Raw genomic sequence first — 22,751 nt, 5'->3', positions numbered from 1 at the left:
TGCACAGCGGAGCACTTACTACATATCTGAATAGCAGCATGACAAAGAGCTGCTAGAGTCCACGGCCACACCACCCTGAACGCGCCGCCCGATCTCGTCTGATCTCGGAAGCCAAGCAGGGTCGGGCCTGGTTAGTACTTGGATGGGAGGCAAGGAGCTGCTAGGGTGATAAGGTGTGATTTCAAGGACATATTATTGAGTAAACAGAAGCTCTGTCAGCTAAAACTAGCTATAGTGTGGTACCTTCTCTGTAAAAAAGAAGGGTAAATAAGAGAATACCCACGTATATGTTTATTTTTGCAAAAAGAAACTGCAGAAGAATAAGCCAGACACTAGCGAGATTGGTTGTCTATAGCAGTGGGTGGGAAGAGAGCAGAAATAAAAGGGGGAAGAGCAGTGATGCAGTTTTATTTTTTATTTTTTATTTTTAATTTTTTTTTCCACGTTTTTATTTATTTATGGGACAGACAGAGACAGAGCATGAACGGGGGAGGGTCAGAGAGAGGGAGACACAGAATCGGAAACAGGCTCCAGGCTCTGAGCCATCAGCCCAGAGCCCGACGCGGGGCTCGAACTCACGGAGCGTGAGATCGTGACCTGGCTGAAGTCGGACGCTTAACCGACTGGGCCACCCAGGCGCCCCGCAGTGATGCAGTTTTAAATATACCCTTTGTATAGTTTTGATTTGGGGAACCATGTTAATGTCTTACATAAAATATGCAAACGAATGTTTTTTACATAAGATGAAATGAAGAATGGGGGGGGGCATCCCTAAAATCGAAAAATAAAAAACACCTAATGGTATTCTTGTGTGTGTGTGTGTGTGTGTGTGTGTGTGTGTGTGTGTGTGTAAAATTCTTTTCTGCTTTTTAAGTTTTATTTATTTATTGAGAGAGAGAGAGAGAGAGAAAGAGAGAGCAAGCACAGGCAAGGTAGGAGCAGAGAGGAGACACAGAATCCCAAGCAGCCTCAGCACCGTCAGTGTAGAGTCCAATGTGGGGCTCGAACTCACAAACCGTGAGATCATGACCTGAGCCTAGATCAAGAGTCAGACACTTAACCAACTACTCCACCCAGGTGCCCTAATTGTATTCTAAATGAAGACTAACCACATTGATGCAGGGGGAGAAAATTCAACCCAAGTAGCTTTTTTTCCAAGTAACTTTTGTGTGTGTGTCATTAGATTTATCTATTTATTTTTTAATATGAAATTTATTGTCAAATTGGTTTCCATACAACACCCAGAGCTCCTCCCAACAGGTACCCTCCTCAATGCCCATCACCCACCCTTCCCTTCTTCCCACTCCCCATCAACCCTTAGTTTATTCTCAGTTTTTAAATTTTTTTTTAACGTTTATTTATTGAGACAGAGAGAGACAGAGCATGAACAGGGGAGGGTCAGAGAGAGGGAGACACAGAATCTGAAACAGGCTCCAGGCTCTGAACTGTCAGCACAGAGCCCGACGCGGGGCTCGAACTCACGGACTGCGAGATCATGACCTGAGCCGAAGTCGGCCGCTTAAACGACTAAGCCACCGAGGCGCCCCTATTCTCAGTTTTTAAGAGTCTCTTATGGTTTGGCTCTCTCCCTAATTTTTTTCTTTTCCTTCCCCTCCCCCATCAAGTAACTTTTTTTTTAAACAACTTTGTTAACATATAATTCACATATCCTAAAATTTACCTGAAATATACAATTAAGTGATTTTTATTATATTTAGCATTGTGCAACCAACATCACAATCTTTATTTTTAAATGTTTGTTTATTGAGAGAGAGAGAGAGAGAGAGAGAGAGAGAAAGCACAAGCAGAGGAGGGGCAGAGAGAGAGAGAGAAAGAGGGAGAGAGGAGAGAGAATCCCAAGGCAGGCTCCATGCTGTCAGCACAGAGCTTGACATGGGGCTTGATCTCATGAACTATGAGATCATGATCTGAGCTGAAATCAAGAGTCAGATACTTAACTGACTGAGCTACCGGTGCCCCCAACACAATCTATTTAAAAAATTGTTTTCATTACCCCCTGAAAAGCCTCTGTAACCATTAGTAGTCACTCCCTATTTTCCTTCCACTGTCTCACAGCCTCAGGCAACCACTAATCCATTTTGTTTTTTAAAATTTATGGTTTTGGGGCGACTGGGTGGCTCAGTCGGTTAAGCGGCCGACTTCGGCTCAGGTCATGATCTCGCGGTCCGTGAGTTCGAGCCCCGCATCGGGCTCTGTGCTGACAGCTCAGAGCCTGGAGCCTGTTTCAGATTCTGTGTCTCCCTCTCTCTCACCCTCCCCCGTTCATGCTCTGTCTCTCTCTGTCTCAAAAATAAATAAACGTAAAAAAAAATTAAAATAAAATAAAATAAAATAAAATTTATGGTTTTAATTTTATTATGTTTTTATTTTAGAGAGAGTAAGTGAGCATAAGCAGGGGAGAGGTGCAGAGGCAGGAGAGATGGGGTGGGGTGGGGGGGGAGAATATTTTAAGCAGGCCCCACACTCAGCATGGAGCCCAATGCCGGACTCAATTCCATGACCCTGGGATTATGACCTGAGCTGAAACCAAGAGTCAGGCGCTCAACCAACTGAGCCACCCAGGCAGCTCTCTATTTTCTATCTCTATAGATTTGTTTATTCTGGGTATTTCATAAAAATGGAATCACGCAATATATGGTCTTTTATAACAGGCTTCTTTCACTTAGCATGTTTCAAGGCTCATCTATGGTATAGCACATATCATTACTTCATTTGTTTTTATGGCCAAATAATTTTCCATTGTACAGCTATATCACATTTTCTTTCTTTTCTTTTTTTTTTTTTTGTTAAATACAATTTTATTGTCAAGTTAGCTAACATACAGTGTATACAGTGTGCTCTTGGCTTCAGGAGTAGATTCCCATGATTCATTGCTTCCATACAACACCCAGTGCTCATTCCAACAAGTGCCCTCCTCAATGCCGTCACTCATTTCCCCCTCTCTCCCACCCTTCCCCATCAACCCTCAAGTTTGTTCTCTGTATTTAAGAGTCTCTTATGGTTTGCCTCCCTCACATTTTATTTTTCCATCAAATGATGGCTGTTTGGGTTGTTTCCATTTATTGGCTACTAAGAACAATGATGCTGTGGACATCTGCCCGCGAGTTTTTGTGTAGAAATGTGTTTTCATTCCAAATGATTTTTGAAGACAGTATTTGGACCATTTTCCCTCTGACAAAAAAGAACTATAAAAAATATTTAATGGGGGGCGCCTGGGTGGCGCAGTTGGTTAAGCGTCCGGCTTCAGCCAGGTCACGATCTCATGGTCCGTGAGTTCGAGCCCCGCGTCAGGCTCTGGGCTGATGGCTCGGAGCCTGGAGCCTGTTTCCGATTCTGTGTCTCCCTCTCTCTCTGCCCCTCCCCCGTTCATGCTCTGTCTCTCTCTGTCCCCAAAAAAATAAACGTTGAAAAAAAATTAAAAAAAAAAATTTAATGGGCTTGTTTTTCACAGAGGTATGGGTTAGAAAATCTGAAATGAATTTTTGTGTACTCTAGAACTAAGCAAATAAGTAAATATCCTAAAGATAGCGGGAGCCAGGTCTCTCACAGAGAAAGGTATCACAAATAATGAAAAGGGAAGACTAGAATGAATCCTGTGGAGTTGGGTTGAATTTGGAGATCTTACTACAAACTCATGATTTTAGTATAGATAGATACATAGGCAGAGAAATAGACATAGATATAAATCCTAATTCTGCCTACTGAGAGAGGGCTTAAAGGAATGACACTCTAGGAACAATGAGCACTTCCAATGCCTGGAACGTGGTTTCTAAATACCATTCTCTACTGAAATGAATCAGGGCTCCTTAAAGAAATGGCTGATTTCAGAGCTGGGGCAGAAAAAGTACAAGTTTAGCCTGGAACATCTTGTTATGCCAGGATAAAAAGAAGAATGTTTGAAGAATGATGGGGTCATGTCAATAGGAGTCAATAGAAGCCAGCCTGAAGGGGCTCCCATTAGACAAATCTGGGACAGTCTGACCATCAAAATAAATAATGGTGGTGATGGATAAGCACTGAATAAAATAGAAATTGACGAGACCAAACTGATATAAGAGTGATATAAGAGTTCCTTATATTAGAGTGCCAACTGAAAAATGTAAAAAGAATGATGTATTTAGAAAATTATCATCTGGCAAACATAATATCAATTGATTCAGACAAGGATCATAAATGGATGCTGAAGTTAATGAGTAAAAGCCTGATACATAACAGTGTATTTGCATAATACTAAAGTATCTCCTCACAAAATACTCATTATGAATAAAGGGAAAAAAGAGGAACTTTACAGTGTAGAAACTGGCGGACCCCACCTTAATCCAAATGCTCAAAACTGTGGCATGCCAGAGTCAACTCACCCCAACTCAGGGGCAGCACGTCTCTTCCCAACTTTGTGTTCAGTGATGACATAACAGTAGCTTGAAATTGGCCATTTACAAGTGGAAAGTGACAAATACTACAAGTCAGGGCTTCTCTTCCTCTGGATAACCAGCTGTTAGACATTTATCAGCATAACAGTGGATCAAAGTTACTGCCACCGGACGAACTAAGTTATGTGCCTCCGGATACTGCACACCAACAACACAGCATCACTCTGCCAAAAACGTATAACCGCAACCTAATGATGAGAAAGTATCAGCAAAAAACTAAATTGGGAGACGTCCTACAAAATAAGTGGCCTGTGTTAGCAAAATATCGGGGTCATGCAAGACAAAAGAAGATTTTGATGGTTAATTTTACATGTCAGCTTGACTGGGCTAAGGGATGCCCAGATAGCTGGTAAAACCTTATATCTGGGTGTGTTTGTGAGGGTGTTTCCAGAAGAGATTATTAGCATTTGAGTTGGCAGACCAATAAAGAGCACCCTCACCAATGCAGCGGAGTACTATCAAATCCACTGAGGACCCGAACAGGACAAAAAGGCAGAGGAAGGGTGAATGTGTTCTCTGCCTGAGCAGGAACATCCATCTTCTGCCCTCAGACATCACTGCTCCCGGTTCTCAGGCCTTTGGGGTTGGATAAGGACTTACACCATTGCGAAGTTGCAGATGGCAGATCATGAGACTTCTCAGCTCCCACAACCACATGAGCCAATTCCTATAGTAAATTTCTTCATATAGAAGTATATATACATGAATATATGCATACGGAGATATGCAAGCTCATATATATATATATACACACACACACATACATGTATGTGTGTGCGTATATGTGTGTAAGTATATATGTGTGTATATATATCTCCTATTGGTTCTGTTTCTCTGGAGAATCTTGACAAATACAACGACTAAGAAAATGTTTCAGATTAGAGGGGGGGATAAAGCGACTTGACAACCAAAGGCAGTATGTAATCCTGATTGAATCTTAGCCTAGAAAAAAAAAATGTTTGTTATTAAGGTCATCACTGGGACCTTAACTGCTGAAATATGAACAAAATCTTTAGATTATAGTATTGTAGCAAAACTAACGTCCTGATTTTGACCACAGTACTATGGTTACATAAAAGAATGCCCCAAATGCATACAGAAGTTTTTAGGGGTTGGGGCGCATCAGTATATGACTCCCTCTCAGGTGGGTCTCAGGAAGAAAGGAAGGAAGGGAGAAATTTTCGTTGAGAAAAATGATAAAGCAAACGTGGCTAAACGTTAACAAAAGGCAAGCTGGGTGTCGGACATCCAATTTTTTGTACTATTCTGGGCACTTCTCTGTAAATTCGAAATTACTTAAAAGTTTAAAGCCATAAGGAAAAAACCGTGAACGCTACCTGGTGCTCTGCGCTCATCTTTGTGGATGCAGTCAGATGGAGACGGTGAGCCAGGACTTTTCCGAGGCCTCGAGCACCCGAAGGCTGCGGGGTCACAACACAAGCAAAAGCAGCGTCCACCACCGACCGGCCCGGGGAGCCACAGAAGGCTCAGGCTCCCGGCACAGGCGCAGGAGAACAGCTCCCTCAGCACCTTCCTGCGTCTATCCGGGCTCTCACATTGGCCGGGGGCTTGGTGACGTCAAGTGCTTTACAGCCTGGTGCTCAAGCTGCTCGAGGCTCTGCGGGAGCCTCAGGTGTGAGGGCCTCGCCTCCAGGTGACCCCAGGTGCAGGCTCGTGGCATCTCAGCCAGGGATCTGGGCCGCAGTGGGCGCCCCTTTAGCAAGTGCATATTCTTTTTTCTTTTTAATGTTTGTTTAATTGATTAATTAATTTTTGAGAGACCGAGTGTGAGTGGGGGAAGGGTAGAGAGAGAGGGAGACAGAATCTGAAGCCGACTGCAGGCTCTGAACTGATGGGGGGGGGCCTGAACCCAGGAGATCATGACCCGAGCTGCAGTGGGAGGCTTAACCGACTGAGCCACCCAGGCGCCCCCAGAGTCGTTAAAGACAAGACTCTCAGCCTCAGATGGCTAACATCCACCCCCACCCAAGCCCAATGTTGTAACCACGGGCCCACTTTCCTCTTGATTTGGGGTCCTGGTATCAGGTAGTGGGGACTCACAGCCATGGAGAGAAGTTGGGAGCTCCCTGTGAAGGCAGAATTCAGTAAAAGCATCTTCTTCAAAATCCTTAATGTTTCCTTAATGCTGTCTTCAAAACCCCCAATGTTTGTGGTCCAGGTGGTGTTAGTAAATTTCCAGCGGGGGAGGTGGAAACCTCGGCAATACCAGCTGGCCACGCCCCCCCTGGGGCGGGGGCCAGCAGGTTGTTTCTGGGCTTTCTCATGATCAATTCGTAGGAAATTGCACATAAATGTGTCCCAGCCTTTCAAAGCCTGTTCTGATCCACAGCTTCCTGCTCAAGGAGCACTGGGACAGGCAGCAGGTGGTGGGGTACGCCAAAGGTATGGTGTTTCTGCCGCTTACCGGGTTCCATTTTCCGATGAAAACCGATTTATAGGATGAAGCCATGGTATTTGAATTTTGAGGTAAAAAGAGTGGGTGGTGCAGATAACAGACTGAGGTGCTGCTAAGCCATGTTGATGACTGTGAGTTTCCTCATTCCTGTATAGACAAGGAGGATTATTTCCACTGTCTCAATCATTTTATAGTGCTCTGCACATTCTGAAGAATTGGAGTGATCATTCTGCCGTCAGCTGTGAATCGGGAAGTAATTCTGCGTATGTGGCACTGCCATCATTCTTTAAAATGTTTTGTAAAAGCATTGTCTTCCTGTTTGTGGAAGAAGTTTTGAGATTCCCCATGTTCTCAAATGCTGAGCAGTGAAAGGAGACTGAATAACCCAGTTATGATCTGTGTCTTCATTCTGTATTCACGGAATCTGATTATCATCACTTCTCTTTTTCTTTTACCCCCTACCCCCAAACAAGATGAAAGGATTCCATAATGAAAAGGGTGAAGGAAACAGGACTGTTTATTTCAATGGAGCAAGCAGGCAGATCAAGCAAACTGAAAACACATAATCGACAATGTATTGGGAGAGGGTAAATGGATTTTTAATGATTCACAGCAACCACATTTATCCCCTACTGTTACTAGAGAGAAAAATGTCTTCAGATAACCAGTGGTCAGCAGATGGGGAGGAAAGCCCACTCTCACGACTGATTAGGAAATCTAGAGACTCCCCTTTTGTCCCCGTAGGTAAGTACAAGCCTTGACTGGACACTGGAGAACTGTCTGTAATAATAATAATGCCTTACCCAGTATCTTTGAGAATGGAGATGTTTTACATCATTGAACTTTTAAGATAACTGAAGCTAAGCCTCTCTAAGCAGAAGTTAAACTTTCAGAACAGTTTCTAGTAGATGGCAAATCCCCAGTAAATGTTAGCTATTTTTATTACGAAGCTTCAAATCTTACTTAACTCCTCTTCATTCGAGGTCTATCTCAAATTCCTAGTTTCCAGCCACTCTAACTGGAGTTGAATGAACTTTAACACTTCTATGATGACTAGATCATTAGCAGCACCCGTTTATTACATTGAAAGTCTAAGAGTGACTACTGAGATGTGTATGTCTCTTTCTGTGCTAACTCCAACCTTTAAACTCTTGTGTCTGATGTTTATAGATTTTTCTGTCTCTTCCATTAATGTTGAGTGCAATCAAAAACTTCTGCTTCTAGTATTCTGTGGCACCAGAAGCTAGCTACCCAAGTTTAAAAGAACTGTGAGTCAATTCAGAGTAAAGAAGCTCTGAATGAAAAAGCCTAGGCCTACCTACTTGTCTGTACACTTGAGAGCGTGAACTTTGTGATGTTCATGTTCAATGGCCCTTTTTGCTGGTTTCCTGAAGTGTTCCAGATGTTGAGGTTGATGGTTAAATAAACTCTAGATTAAAGAAGTGGTATTATAATTAGACCTGGAGGCTTAGCCTGTTTGTCTTTTCCCGACACAGACTTAATATGCCTACATTTAGAACAAATACTATATGTAAGTGGACTTAGACACACACACACACACACACACACACACACACACACACACACACACAATCTAAACACCAATATTATGTTTTAAAATCTAAGTTTTCTCTTTCTTCTTTTGGATGCTTTAGCTGATGCAAGCATTATTATTGTATACTGCAGCCATGCCTCTTGCCTGGTGTTCATTTGGTCTGGAAGCTATTAAAATAACTTATTTAAATGAGACTTACATTATGTAAGTTACACTGACATAGGTGATTAATTCCCTAAAGCCTTCTGAATAGGTATATCATTGGGTTTCTATTACCACTGCAAATCTAGCAACCTTGTGTCATTATTCACATATTAAAAAGAATCAAAATTTTACTTTATACTAATATGCTGTTTATATGTTTAATTTCACTTGGTTAAAACTTGATAATAGCACCTATAAGAAATGGAAGCAAATAATGTTATAGTGATTCATCTTCCTTAGCATTTTTAACTGGAAAAACAATTCAAGAACTTGTTGCCACTTGAACAGATCACTATCATGAATAGAGAGATTAATCACTGTGCCCACTGCAAATTAAATAATTTTTCCAGAGACATTTAGGGTGATTAAAGTAGTAAGATAAAAGTGTTTCCAGCTAAATTCAATTACATATAAACTACACAGAGACACTACATGGAAAACAGTAAAGGTTCTGACTTTAATCTCCAAAAGAAACAAAACCAATTTAACTAAGAACAGAGCCTTGATTTGATAAGGGAAGAGAATCAAGTTTTTGCTAGAAAAATAAATGACAAAATCTGAATATATATTATTGAATAGTTTGTTTAGCTATTGTTATTTTAATAATATCTACTATATATTTCCTGCTGCAGGGAGTGAGCTGTGCCGAAAACTCACAAAACATTTTTATCTTCAACAACTTCCATCATTAAATATATCTATAAAGAGATATATTTACATTCCACCAATAAATATTTTTATTGTCTTCAACAACTTCCATCATTAAATATAAATAGATATATTTCCATTCCATCAATAAATACAATCTATATTGCTTAAAATTATTTTATGAACATTGTTAAGGTCTCTGCACACATTATACATATTGAAACTCCTTGCTATGCTTATAATTTTTGTCGTAGCTATGGCAGTTCTTCCTCTGTTTGGGACATTTGGGTTGTTCAGGTTTTCTTCATACATAGCGTAGCCATAAAGATCTTTGTGTCAACTTCTTGACGTTTCTTTTGCTTATTTCCTTGGAGTATGAATTTTTAGGGCAGGAAGTACATCTGATTTAACACCCCTTATTATATATTTCCAGAAATCTTTATAGAGTTGGCTACACTCACAGAGCTTTCAGCATTGTACCTGTTTCTCAACATGCCTGCCACTATTCTATTATTACTTGTTTTTTGCTGTTTTTGTCATTTTAATTTTGATTTCATTTGCTAATCGGCCTACAAAATATACGTGTCAATGCAATTACTCTCTTACTTCCACTTATTAAATGGATTCTGAAAGAATGAATATATCCTCACCCACCTATAGAGGCATACATGTGCCAACATAACTAATCAAAATTTGCTATCCTACATAAATATCAACTGAATTTCCATGTATTAACAACATACAGAAACTGAAATTAAAAACATAACCTCATTTCCAGTCACTCCAAAGGCAATGAAATGCTTAGATATATGCTTAACAAAACATACATGCAATCTGTATGCTGAAAATTATAAAATGTTAATGAAAGAATTAAAAAAGGACCTAAATAAATGTAAAGACCACAGGTAGTATTGTGTTCATGGATTAGAAGACTTTCCCCAAATTGATCTACATGTTTGTGTAATTCCCATCAAAATCCCAGTAAGTTTTTTTGTAGATAAGACATGCTTACTCCAAAATTTACATGTAAAGGGGTGCCTGGGTGACTCAGTCAGTTGGGCTCTGATTCTTGATTTTGGCTCAGGTCATGATCTCTGGGTGAGTTTGAACCCCACGTCGTTGGGATTCTCTCTCTCTCAAAAATAAATACACTTAAAAAAAAATTTTTTTTTTTAAGGACACCTGGGTGGCTCAGTAGGTTAAGCGTCCTACTTTGGCTCAGGTCATGAGCTCACGGTTCATGCGTTTGAGTCCCGTGTCAGGCTCTGTGCTGACAGCTCGGAGCCTGGAGCCTGCTTTGGGTTCTGTGTCTCCCTCTCTCTTTGCCCCTCCCCTGCTCACACTCTGTCTCTCTCTCTCTCTCAAAAATAAATAAACATTAAAAATTCGTTTTTAAAAATTGTTTTAAAAATAGTTTTAAAAAGTCAATAAAAGGGGCGCCTGGGTGGCGCAGTCGGTTAAGCGTCCGACTTCAGCCAGGTCACGATCACGCGGTCCGTGAGTTCGAGCCCCGCGTCGGGCTCTGGGCGGATGGCTCAGAGCCTGGAGCCTGTTTCCGATTCTGTGTCTCCCTCTCTCTCTGCCCCTCCCCCATTCATGCTCTGTCTCTCTCTGTCCCAAAAATAAATAAACGTTGAAAAAAAAATTTTTTTTTTAAAAATCAATAAAAAATAAAATTTACAAGTAAAGGCAGAAGTCCTAAAGTGGCTAAAACATTAAAAAACAAGGATAAAGTGGGAGAAATCACTCTACCTGATATGGAGGCTTACTATATGGCTACAGTAATCAAGACAGTGTGGTGTTGATGGAGGGACAGATACACAGACCAACAACATAGGAGAGAAAACCCAAAAAATAGACCCATGTTTTCATTATGCAAAAGTTTTCTTTATTCTTATGTCAAAATGGCATTTTGCCCTTATCATTTTCTCTTAAGTCTATTTTACCCTCTTTTAGATGTTACAAATATGCTGTTCCTCTTTGTTTTTATTGGTGTTTTTGTTTTGTTTTTACATTTAATTCTAACTCCTGCAGAATTTTTTTTGGAGGGTCTGCTGTGAGATACAAATCCAAATTAGTTCTTTATACCAACAAATTGTACCGATGGAATTTATTAAATAATTACTCCTTTATCTGTTATTTGGTTATTTTGATTTGTCATGAATTCTCAGTGTTCTCACAGTGTTTTAAATCTGTTTCTAGAATATTTCCTATTCAGTTGATTGGTTTTCTGTCTTAGAGCCAATTACACAGGATCTTGGTTGTCACAGCAGCATATTCACCCCTTGACACTGGTAGGGAATACAAAAATATTTGCCCTTCTGGAGTCTCCTAGAGTCATAGTTCTTTTTGGAGTCACACACTTCCTGTGCAAATATTCATACCTTTCCATGTCTCATTACAATTCAAATATCTCATTTTTACGGAAGATCAAAAATGTTCTCATTTTACGAGATTTACTCCTTACTTGATAACAAGTAGACAGGAGTAAAGGCAAACATTCGAAAGCTATGGATGCTGGGATGTTTGTTGTTGGTTCACTCACTGGCTAAAGTGACTTGCCCCAAATAAAAGTCTCTCAGCATGCACAATCTGAAATCATGCCTCAGGAAAAAGAGAAATTACTACACTCTATGATTCGGGGTTTTCTGGGAAGAGTCAGAAACTGCAAATATTGAATCCATAAATGTTAAGGGTCTCTTTAAAAAATCTGTGGATCAAATCCAGCATGGTTCTTTTTAAAGTATTCTCTGGTATCTTCCCTGCTTATCTTCCAAGTACTGATCCTTTGGACAGTCTTATTCAGCTCTCTAAATGGTGGGGATTCTAGCCTACTATTTACATAACCTCTACTTTTTTCTTTCACAGGAATAGCAGGCTTTATGACTGTGGTGTCCTATGGTCTTTACACGTTAAAGTACAGAAGGGATCAGAAAATGTCCATTCATCTTATTCACATGAGAGTTGCTGCCCAAGGATGTGTTGTAGGAGCTGTGACTCTAGGTAACCTGCTTAATTTGTATATTGTGCTGTCTTTGTGAGTATTTTTATTTATTTTATTCAATCATATTGGAAAATGAAAATTGGGTTAAGATGATATAATGGAGGAGGAATGGTAAGAAAGACCATGAACTTCACTTGGTTGAAGTTGCTTCCCCATAATAGGCTTAATTTCTTGGTATTTTAAGCACTGAAAGAAAAACAACCAGTAGACAAAAAGTACAAACGTCCACTTATAAAATAAATAAGTGCTGGGGATGTCATGTACATAGTGGTGACTATAGTTCATAATATAGTTCATATAGTTTTGCATATTTGAAAGGTGCTGAGAGTAGAGAGTAGATCTTCAAAGTTCTCATCACAAGAAAAAAATTCTGTAAGTATTCATGGTTACAGACACTAACTACACTTACTGTGGTGATCATTACAACATATAGAAATAACAAATCATTGTTGTACACCTGAAACTAATATAATGTTATAGGTCGATTATAACTCAGTTTAAAACAGAGGGGGCACCTGGGTAGCTCCGTCACTTGACAGTCTGACCCTTAATTTCGGCTCAGGTCATGATCTCACGTTTTGCGAGATCGAGCCCTACATTGGGCTCTGGACTGATGGCGTGGCACCTGCTTGGGGTTCTCTCTCTCCCTCTGCCCCTCCTCACTCTCTCCCCCTCTCTCTCTCAAGATAAATAAATAAACATTTTAAAAAGGTAGAGAACTAGGTTTCGGGTTCTGTTATCTTGTATTATGAAAGGAGCAGTGAATAGTTTGTACCCTCTGTAACCCAACTAAAGCAGTGGTTCTAGATTCCAGCCTTTACTGCTCACCTAAGAGCAGCATAGTTCTTGGACTATTCGAACAGCAGATATAATTACTGATGTAGTTTAACTGGGAAGAATACATTTTTTGGAGCCCACAATCTCCACATCTGTTCTCCTTTTAGTCCGGTCTGAGCAATAGGCAATCCTTTTTTAATCAGTCTATAAATTAGGCTATACTTAACATAGTGAAATACAAAGAAAAGGTGTAAAATTATCTGGTTAATTCCAGTTATATCAACAGCTAAACCAGATAGTTCTAACAAGAAATCTACTTTGGGGATCTAAATTATATATATATATATATTTTTTTTTTTTTTGGGGGTCCACATTAATGAAAACAAGTTACAATGTTCTTAGTTCTCTTTCATGCTGTGCAGAGTAGAATCAGCCTAAGCGTAGGTGTAGGATTATGGAATGAGCAGTGTGGGGATTGTGTATAGGGAGTTATATGGTAATTATCTTACTACCATGAGCTGTGATACACAGGTGTTAACAAAATACAAGAAGCCTCACTACAAAGTTACAGTGCTCATTTTCATCATTTAGCAAACATTTATTGAGCTCTTGCTATGTGCAAAGCACTGCACTGGTCTAGAGATACAGAGATAAGACTCAGTCCCTACCCTCAAACAGTTTGGTCTCCTTAGGGAGAGACACCAACAACAGAAGACCATATAAACTCACAGATGCTATGACAGAGATAGCACAGGTTGTTGCTATGGAAGCACAAGCAGAAAGGAGGGGCATTTAACTAGGGCTGAGAGTCCAGGAGAGGCTTCCCTAAGGATTAAACCATATGAGGGGTGCCTGGGTGGCTCAGTCAGTTAAGCATCCAACTTCAGCTCAGGTCTTGATCTCGCAGTTCATGAATTTGAGCCCTGCGTCGGGCTCTGTGCTGACAGCTCAGAGCCTAAAGCCTGCCTCAGATTCTGTATCTTTCTCTCTCTCTGCCCCTCCCCCACTCACGCTCTGTCTCTCAAAAATAAATAAACATTAAAAAAAAATGAAAAGTAGATGTGGGGGTACGTGGGTGGCTCAGTCAGTTGAGCGCCCAACTTTGGCTTAGGTCATGATCTTGCAGTTTGTGAGTTCAAGCCCCACATGGGGCTGTCAGCACAGAGCAGGATTTGGATCCTCTGTCCCCCTCTCTCTGCTCCTCCCCCGCTTGCACTCTCCCAATCAATCAATCAATATTTTTTTTTTTTTTAAGTAGATGTAAAGTGAGAGAAGCAAGAAAAATCTGGAAGCTACAAGGATGAGCTGAACACATAGGATAGACTGGAACCCTTGTGGGTTTCTCACCATCTCTAAGCCTCTGAATTCGATGATGGGAGTGACAGAGGGAAAAATGATGCCCTTCATCTTGGAGATAAACATGAACCGAGCCAAGGAGTCAGAAAAGGTGAAGGAGGAAATTAAGCAGATCCACAGTAGATGCATTCCTAGTTGTTGCCCCATGCCAACAAAGTGGACCAGCAGATAAACAAACATGTGCTGCCTTCCAAGAAAAAAATGAATTTAGCTGCTGCTTCACTTCTGTCCTCTATATCTTATGCAAAGTGTTTCTTCTGCAATAACTCAGGGAATAAACGGAAAGGAATTCTGGAAATGTAGTTATTAGTTTAGGGTTAAGTTGACACAACACAAACTTACCACTAGGCCTTGTCAACCTGGCATCCATGTACATCTCTTTTAATACACTTAACTTTCAAATAAAGACAATGGCAAAATCAACCATCCATTGTATAACCAAAAACATGCTAATTCTGTCCCAAAAGAGGATACAAAAATCCTTTTACCCATCTTTGGGTGGTGTTGATTTGTCTTTGAATAGAGTCACATTCCTGTTTGATATCCTGTAACCTAAATCCTGAAATATAAGATTAAGTATTATTAACACTTTTTACATTAGATGGCAGATAAATGGAAGTAGCAAATAGAAAAAAATTAATGTATATACAAATGTATTCATATCAAAATAAGGAAGAAATATTCCCATCAGACTTTGTTTCTACAACTGGTCGGATGGTCATGGCTGGTATTATAACTATGTTCTTCCACTAGTCATTTCTTACTCACTTTGCCTTCAGCAAGCACCTTGGCTATTCCAGGTTATTTGACTAGAATGGTGACCCACACCTTCATTCCTAAATGGTCTGGGTCCTTAGCCAGTCTGCTTGTATTGGGTATAGTTTTCCACGGTCTTTAATCACAGGACATGGGAGTACTAAAAAATGCCCAGAAGATACATGCATTCCACACATACCTCCTTACCTTACCATTATATAGTAGTACCGTAATCTCCCCTTGATAGATCAGATCAATGTAATGGATTAACGTGCTGTCCTGTGCAATGGAGCGATGATCAAAGTCCTTGCAGACCAGATTATGGTATAGTCTGGAGAATTCAGGCAGCCCTGAGACTGAATAGTGAAAGTATACTCTTGGCCCAACCGGGTGAAAGCAAAATGCTTTTGGTAGTTTTTATTAAAAACTCTAGAGAATAAAGCAATCAGCCAGATTCATAGCTGCGAATCAAACAGCAAAGATGCTTGTATCAATAGGCTCTAGCAATGAAACCACACCTGGACAACAGCTGCAATTAGAGTGATCATCTGATTAAGTTTATAGAAATCCATTATCATTTTTCAAGAGCCATCTGTCTTCTAGCCAAAGAGGCAAATGAATTGGTATGTGGTAGGAGTCCCCACCCTAGCATCTTTAAAGTCCTTGATGATGGCACTAATCTCTACAGTCCATCTAGGAATGCAGTACTGCTTTGGTTTACTCTTTTGGTAGATACAGGCAAGTAGAACGGCTTACAGTTGGCTTTCCCCACCATAATAGCCCTTACACCCCAGGTCAAGGAACTGATGTGAGGATTCTGACAGTTGCTGAGTATGTCCCTTCCAGTTACACATTCCAGAACTGGGGAAATGACAATCCAAATGACATATGGATTTAGGGGCCCACCAGGCCAACTGCAAAATGGACCCACAGCAAAACTCCACTGACCACCTGACCTTCATAAATTCCTAGCTTGACTGGTAGACCGCCCTAATTCTCCAGGCATTAGTATCAATTCAGAGCCAGTGTTTCATAATCTCACAAATGTGATCATTTGCCATTCCTTATGCATAGGCATCTTGGTGAAGGGCCACAGATCTGTTCATAGTATTTACTTTTTGGTTGTGTTAACAGCATCTTTTCTTAAGGAGATCTGACTTCTCCTTTATTCAAGGGACTCTGGGTCTGTGAAGTGACTCAAATCTGGGAATTGGTTGGGGGCCCATGGCTGTCTACTGTGATGATTCAAGTTACACTTTTGTTCACCAAACCTAGAGCTTTTCTGCTTAAATGTTGCCCACCACTTTCAACTCTAGGGACACCATAATCAATTAGACAATGCCAAAGGTCTTTATGGCTTAGCCTATTCTGATTACTGTTTAGTCTTTGCTGCCCATTACAGTAATCACACTTTCCTCGTCTTTGTCAATTAAATGGTGCTCCTTGACCCCTGCTTCTCAGGATCCCACCATCTCCACTGAATTCAGGAAGCTTAGCAGTTTCCGCCGTCATTTCTGGTTACAGAAGATAGTTGCCACGCAACTCTCCAAGGATGCCAGGGCTCCCTTCACGAATGTGTTTTTCCCAGCCTTGGTGAAGGGAGTAGATATATTTAGGGGGTGAATGAGCAGGATAAATCTACCTTAACATTCCAATCTCCCTAAGCCTTTGGATACCTTCCCAAATGTCAGGGTATCTTAGTCTCGGCACTACTGACATTTTGGACTAATTGCTCTTTGTTGTGGAGGGCTGTCTTGTGCATTACAGGATGTTTAGCAGCATCCCTGGCCCCTACCCTCTAGATGCCAATAGCACCTACCCACCCCCAGAGTGACAACCAAAAACAGCTCCAGAAATTGCCAGATTTCCCTGGGGAATAAAATTGCCCCAGTAAAGAAGAATCACTGCCAGTACAGAATCACTGCTGTACCTTAGAATTATACCAAGAAAGCTCTGGCGTTGCAGCTTCATTTAGTGGAGATTACCTTTCAGTCCAAGTTTCAGTCGTTCTCTGAAAGGAGTGGAAAGGGGTCTCCGTCAGATACAGGGATTTAAGGACTCCCTTTCACTGAAATCTGCCCACGTATCCCCATCCTAATTTTCAGGGTCCCACTCTTTCCAAAGCAATGCCCTAACTTTGACAAAAGAGACTCTGTGAGGGTGGGAATTTTATGATTGTAGTGATTAGCCACTCACAGGATTAGTCCCTGTGTTGTGTTTTTCAAAAATATCAGCCTCACAGCTACAGGAGTTGAGTTTCTTTCTGGGAAGTCATAAAGCTTTCAGGTCCCCTCATCGGACTTTAAACGAGGAGTTAAAAGCCCTGAGCCCATCATTTTGTTTTCCCGAGTTCTCCAGCACACTTAGAAGAAACCAACCTAATTATACTTCTCTTTTCCACTAAATGTTCTATGACAGTAAATACTTGATCACCCAAAGCCTTGTTTTCTACAGGCACCTGATTAAGGGTATCTTATCTATAGGTGACAATCTTTAAAAAATGCTTTGCTAGCATGCCATGGACTGCTAGCATTGTCTTTACTACTGGAAAAAATGACCATTAATATCTTTAAATCTCATCACACCAGAGAACCAATTCGAGATGACCCAGAACCTATTCAGAGCACCTGCACTCATGGTAATGTTCCTCTGGAAGCTTCTGATACCAAAATCTGTATCAGTCAGGGTTCAACCAGAGAAGTAAGACTACGAGTGGTGATCTATACAAAGGGAGTTATTATAGAAACATGACCCTAACCAACTTTGGGAGCTGGTTAAACAGTCCATGTGAGGCTGTTGCTTATGTTTCTAATACTGGAGCCTAAATTTAGCCAGGCAGCAGTTGGGAAGGAAAAATAAACTGGAATCTGCAAGGAAGAGATGGAACCCACAGAGAAATAGAAACCTGAGTCAGTCTCTGACTCCAACTTCGATCATGGTGTGACCTGTAGGAGAAGCTGGCGCCGTCTATCATGGAGCTAATCCACTGGCCTTGTAGCCAAATAAGCTAAACGAGGAGCTCCGGAAGGAGCTGAACGATCTGTGGGTCTGACAGCTGCCCAGCAACGGCAAGGTGAGCCAGCAGATAAACAACACGCACAAGCTGTAACAGCACCTAGTAACCCTGCACCGAGCCTTCCAAGTGTGAAAAGAATACAGAAGCTATACTGCTTCAGTTTTACCTTCAAATCTCAAGCAAAATGTCTCTTGTGAGCCAAGCTAACTCAGAAAAAATGCAGGGATGGGAATTACAGTTTAGCTAACCTGATAGAAAACAAATCCCCAATAGATCTACATGGCTGCGAGCTGAGAAGTCAACGAGATGAAGTGAGCCAGTGAAAGATTTAAACAGGGGAGTAACGTAGTCAGAATGGCAGCTCAGAAAGATGCCTGCCTTATCGAAGCTCAAAAACAGGCAATATGAAACTGTTTGTTTAAACAGATGGTCACAGTATAAAGACAAGGAAAAAACCTGTTACCATAAAAGTCAGAACGGTGGTTATCTATGGAAAAGAGCGAGATACAGCCAGGCTTCTAGGATGCTTGCTATATTTTATTTCTTGACCCACAATTACAGGTATTCAGTCTACAACTGTTTGTTTATCTAGTCGTTTAACTTGTGTCTACTGTTTTCCATGCATATTATATTTCACCATGAAAAAAAATGTGAAAAGGAAAAAGAAAATGATTAGAGATGATTGGCAAAGGAGGGGAGAAAATAAAGACGGAGAGGCCAATGAGATGATGAACTGGGTCTGAATTAAAGCAGTAATGGTGAAAATGGGAGGAGATGGAGTCTACGAACATTGAGGACTCAGCAACTAAGTGCGTGGGAAAAGGAAGGAAGGAGGAGTCCAGGATGATTCCTAGGTTTCTGGTTTGGGCAATCCGATATAAGATGGGCCTTGCACTAATGTAAAAAATGAAGCAGAACAGGGTTGGTAGGAGAGTAAGTCCAGTAAGTACTGGACAAAATAATAGCTAATAGTTAATGAGTGTTTATGATGTGGAACCCACTCTAATTGCTTTATGTATCACTACCTCACTTAACCTTTTTTTGTAGGTAAACTTTATATTATTATCATTTTCATTCCAGTATAACATACAGTGTTATGTTAGTTTCAGGTGTACAATATAGTGATTTAATCCTAATAATTAATACCTCTTTACACCACCTGGTGTACTGTAATACAATTCAATACTGACGCCAACCACTGCAGCTCACCTCAGATGCCACAGGTTTAAGGACATGGTTCCCGAAGGGACCGCTGTTACTTCAGACACCAGCCATTGGGGGTTCCCAGGCCACCCGCCCTTCTGACCAACTAGCGACAAATTCAGGGGTTCCCAAGACTCCTTCAGGTTTGATATTTCACTAGAACAACTTGTGAACTCAGGAAAGCTCTATACTTACAATTACAGTTTTATTACAAAGTATACAGATCAGAAGCAGCCCAATCGAAACACATAGGGTATAGGTCTGGGAGGGTCCCAAACTCAAAGCTTCTGTACCCTCTCCCTGTGGAATGCCACCCTTCCAGCACATCAGTGTGTTTACCAACCAAGAGACTCTACGGAGCTTCAGTACCCAGAGTTTTTATTGTGACTTCGTTACGCAGGCACCATTGATTGAATCACTGGCCCTATGACACAACTCAGTCTCCAGTCCTGTTCCCCTCCTGGAGGTCTAGTCACATAGTTGGTCTTCCTGGCATGACTAGCCATATCCTGAAGTTATCTAGGAGCCCACCGTGGACCACACCATTAACGTAAACTCCGGTATGATCCAAGAGGCTCATGAATAACAAAGATACTCCCATACCTGGTAAATCCCAAGCATTTTAGAAGCTCTATGCCAGGAACTGTGGACGAAGACCAAAGTCTTTATTAAACAATACCCTATGAGGTAGGTACTGTTATAATCCCATTTACAGATAAGGAAATTGAGGCTTAGAGAGGAAAACTTTCTTGCTCACAGTCACGGAGGCTCTCTACTCCAGGGCCTGAACTCTTAATTCTATATTATACTGACTGAGGTACCTGTGGCAGATGTCTCTAAATTAGAGTACTCATACCCTAGGAGATGTAGAAGGAGATCCGTGGGTATGTAGGAAGAATATATTTCTATCTTAAAAACAAAAAGCTTTGGGGCGCCTGGGTGGCTCAGTGGATTGAGCGTCCGACTTCGGCTCAGGTCATGATCTCACACCTCGTGAGTTCGAGCCCCGTGTCAGGCTCTGTGCTGAGAGCTTGGAGCCTGCAGCCTGCTTCAGATTCTGTGCCTCCCTCTCTCTCTGCCCCAACCCACTTGCATTCTGTCTCTCTCTCAAAAATAAACATCAAAAAAATAAAATTAAAATTAAAAAAATTAAAAAACCAAAAAGCTTTACTAATAGACACACTGACCAATAGTACATTTATGTAAGTTTATAAATAAATGACCATTTTGAGGAGCAAGCTCAAATTACTGATTTGTGCACAATTTAAAAGTCTGGCAGCCACCTACCCATGTATGTGGAAATGCCACGTATAGTATAATGAATAGAAGTCTCATGTTCAGAAGAGAGATCTAATAACTTGCTTACCAGTGAAGCAACAGGTATGAGTGAGGCGAGAAAAGAGTTGAGATTGGAACTCCAGGGAACACCAACATTTAAAAGGTAGGCATGAGGTAAGAATTATCTGTGTCTAATAAGCATAGGGAAATGAGTTCTAGAAGTCTCTCTGCATTGGAGAATGTTATTTCCCTAGATACGACAGTGATTCAGGTAAGCATATTTTTGCCTTGGATCTTATGCATCTATGATAGTTACACTCCTGTTTCGTTAGAAAATTGTGCAGACGGCTGCCTCACGTGGCTACCATGTTAAGATGAGAACAACTAACTTACTGACCCCTTGTTCTCTGTGCGCTCTTTGAAGATATTAACAAGAGGTGTAAGAAAGCAGAAGAAAATGGAGGATTTAGATTAGACAATCTACTAGATATCTGAAGCCTTGATAATTGATACGGGCGGGAATGGGAGCTGAGCGGACTCCTTAACTTGCTTTGGGTATGAACATTTGCTGACATCCCCACAATTCAACGAGAACACTCTATTCCACACGCTATTTCCCCTGACTCCTTACCCTTTTCTGCATGGCCCTAGGACCTCATCCTGGTGAAAGACCCACATCTATGTCATCTGCCTAAACTCACAGCTAATTCACCCACTAGACTGTAATCCCCTAGAAGCAGTTTTGCTTCTCTTGAGATGCTGAGCATAAGCAGACACTGAATAGAGGTTTGCTAAGTTGAGGTGTCTATTATTTCTATTTTATTATCTAGCCAAATCTCCCCACTCTCTCTTTTTCACCAATATTTTAAAATTCAAATTTTAGGATGACATAGTAACATTATAAATTCAGATTTAGATTTGTACTGATCTTAATGGGCTCTAACTTTTTTGGGCTTCTTTTTCTGGAGCCACTTATATAATCTAAGCCAAAAGTTAGTGAGATGGAAGGCATTTGTTTGTTTTTAAATTAAGGGATAACGGGGCCCCTGGCTGGCTTAGTCGGTAGAGCATATGACTCTTGATCTTGGTGTTGTGAGTTCAAGCCCATCATTGGGTGTAGAGGTCACTTAAAAAAAAAAGGCACCTAAACTGAGGGACAGTTTTGGAAAAATACAAGCAGAATACAATAAATTCAGTGTTTGTTTCCCATAGATACCGTATTGATGTCTATCTTTTTGTTTCTAGGTGTTCTCTATTCTATGTATAAGGATTACATTAGACCTCGATTCTTCAATGTGTCCAAAAAATGAAGCTACATACAAGACAAGAAGGCTTCTGAAAACTATTTATTCTGAAGAATAAATTTTCAGTATGTAGTAAATTATACTGCAAAAGTATGAGACAGGATTCGCATAGCCTTGTATAGCAAGTCTCAATTGTTTATGTTGATTTCCAAATCAAGAGTCATAGTCAAGTCAAAAATATCCTTGTTGTCTTTCAGAACCTAGGACATGATTTTCTGACTTTTAGAATTTTTATTTTCTAGTTAGTGGCAAAAAATAATCTATATTACGTCAAACCAATCTGAAAATTGGGAGTTAGTTATATAATGGCTACAGAAAAATTATCTATATCTGTATTAAATGTGACGGTCTAGCCTGGGTGGCTCAGTCGGTTAAGTGTCTAACTTCAGCTCAGGTCATGATCTCGCAGTTTGTGGGTTCAAGCCCCACGTTGGGCTCTGGGCTAACAGCTCAGAGCCTGGAGCCTGTTTCGGATTCTGTGTGTGTGTGTGTCTCTCTTGCTGTCCCTCCTCTGCTCACTCTCTCTCTCTCAAAATAAATAAATAAACCTTAAAAAAAAAATGATGCTCCATTCATTGTTTAATTCTCTCCAAATAGGGCAAGGTAATTAAAGCTTTCATAAATTCCTTTTGAGAATGGGAAACAATTACATCAGAGGAGAATGGCCATGTTGTTATTTAAATTTGGTTTACCATTGTGTGCTTTGCTCTTATCTCAAAATTTGACTATTTTGCCACAAACATAAATGTTTAACATTTAAATGTCTATGTATTCATTTTTATA

The 22,751-nt window shown here is 40.7% G+C and overlaps 1 protein-coding gene across 1 annotated transcript; it reads left to right on the top strand.

Moving 5' to 3' along the window:
- Positions 1-7,225: 7,225 nt before the first annotated feature.
- On the top strand, positions 7,226-22,083 carry HIGD1C (HIG1 hypoxia inducible domain family member 1C). Its single transcript, XM_040488139.1, has 3 exons — positions 7,226-7,611; positions 12,143-12,277; positions 21,910-22,083. Exons 1-3 carry the CDS (start codon positions 7,440-7,442, stop codon positions 21,972-21,974), a joined length of 372 nt encoding a protein of 123 aa, XP_040344073.1. The 5' UTR covers positions 7,226-7,439; the 3' UTR covers positions 21,975-22,083.
- Positions 22,084-22,751: the final 668 nt, after the last annotated feature.

Source organism: Herpailurus yagouaroundi, unplaced genomic scaffold (genome assembly GCF_014898765.1).
Source record: "Herpailurus yagouaroundi ecotype Mexico unplaced genomic scaffold, PumYag 166, whole genome shotgun sequence".
NCBI lineage: Eukaryota > Metazoa > Chordata > Mammalia > Carnivora > Felidae > Herpailurus > Herpailurus yagouaroundi.
This window is presented reverse-complemented; position numbering and strand designations above follow the sequence as displayed.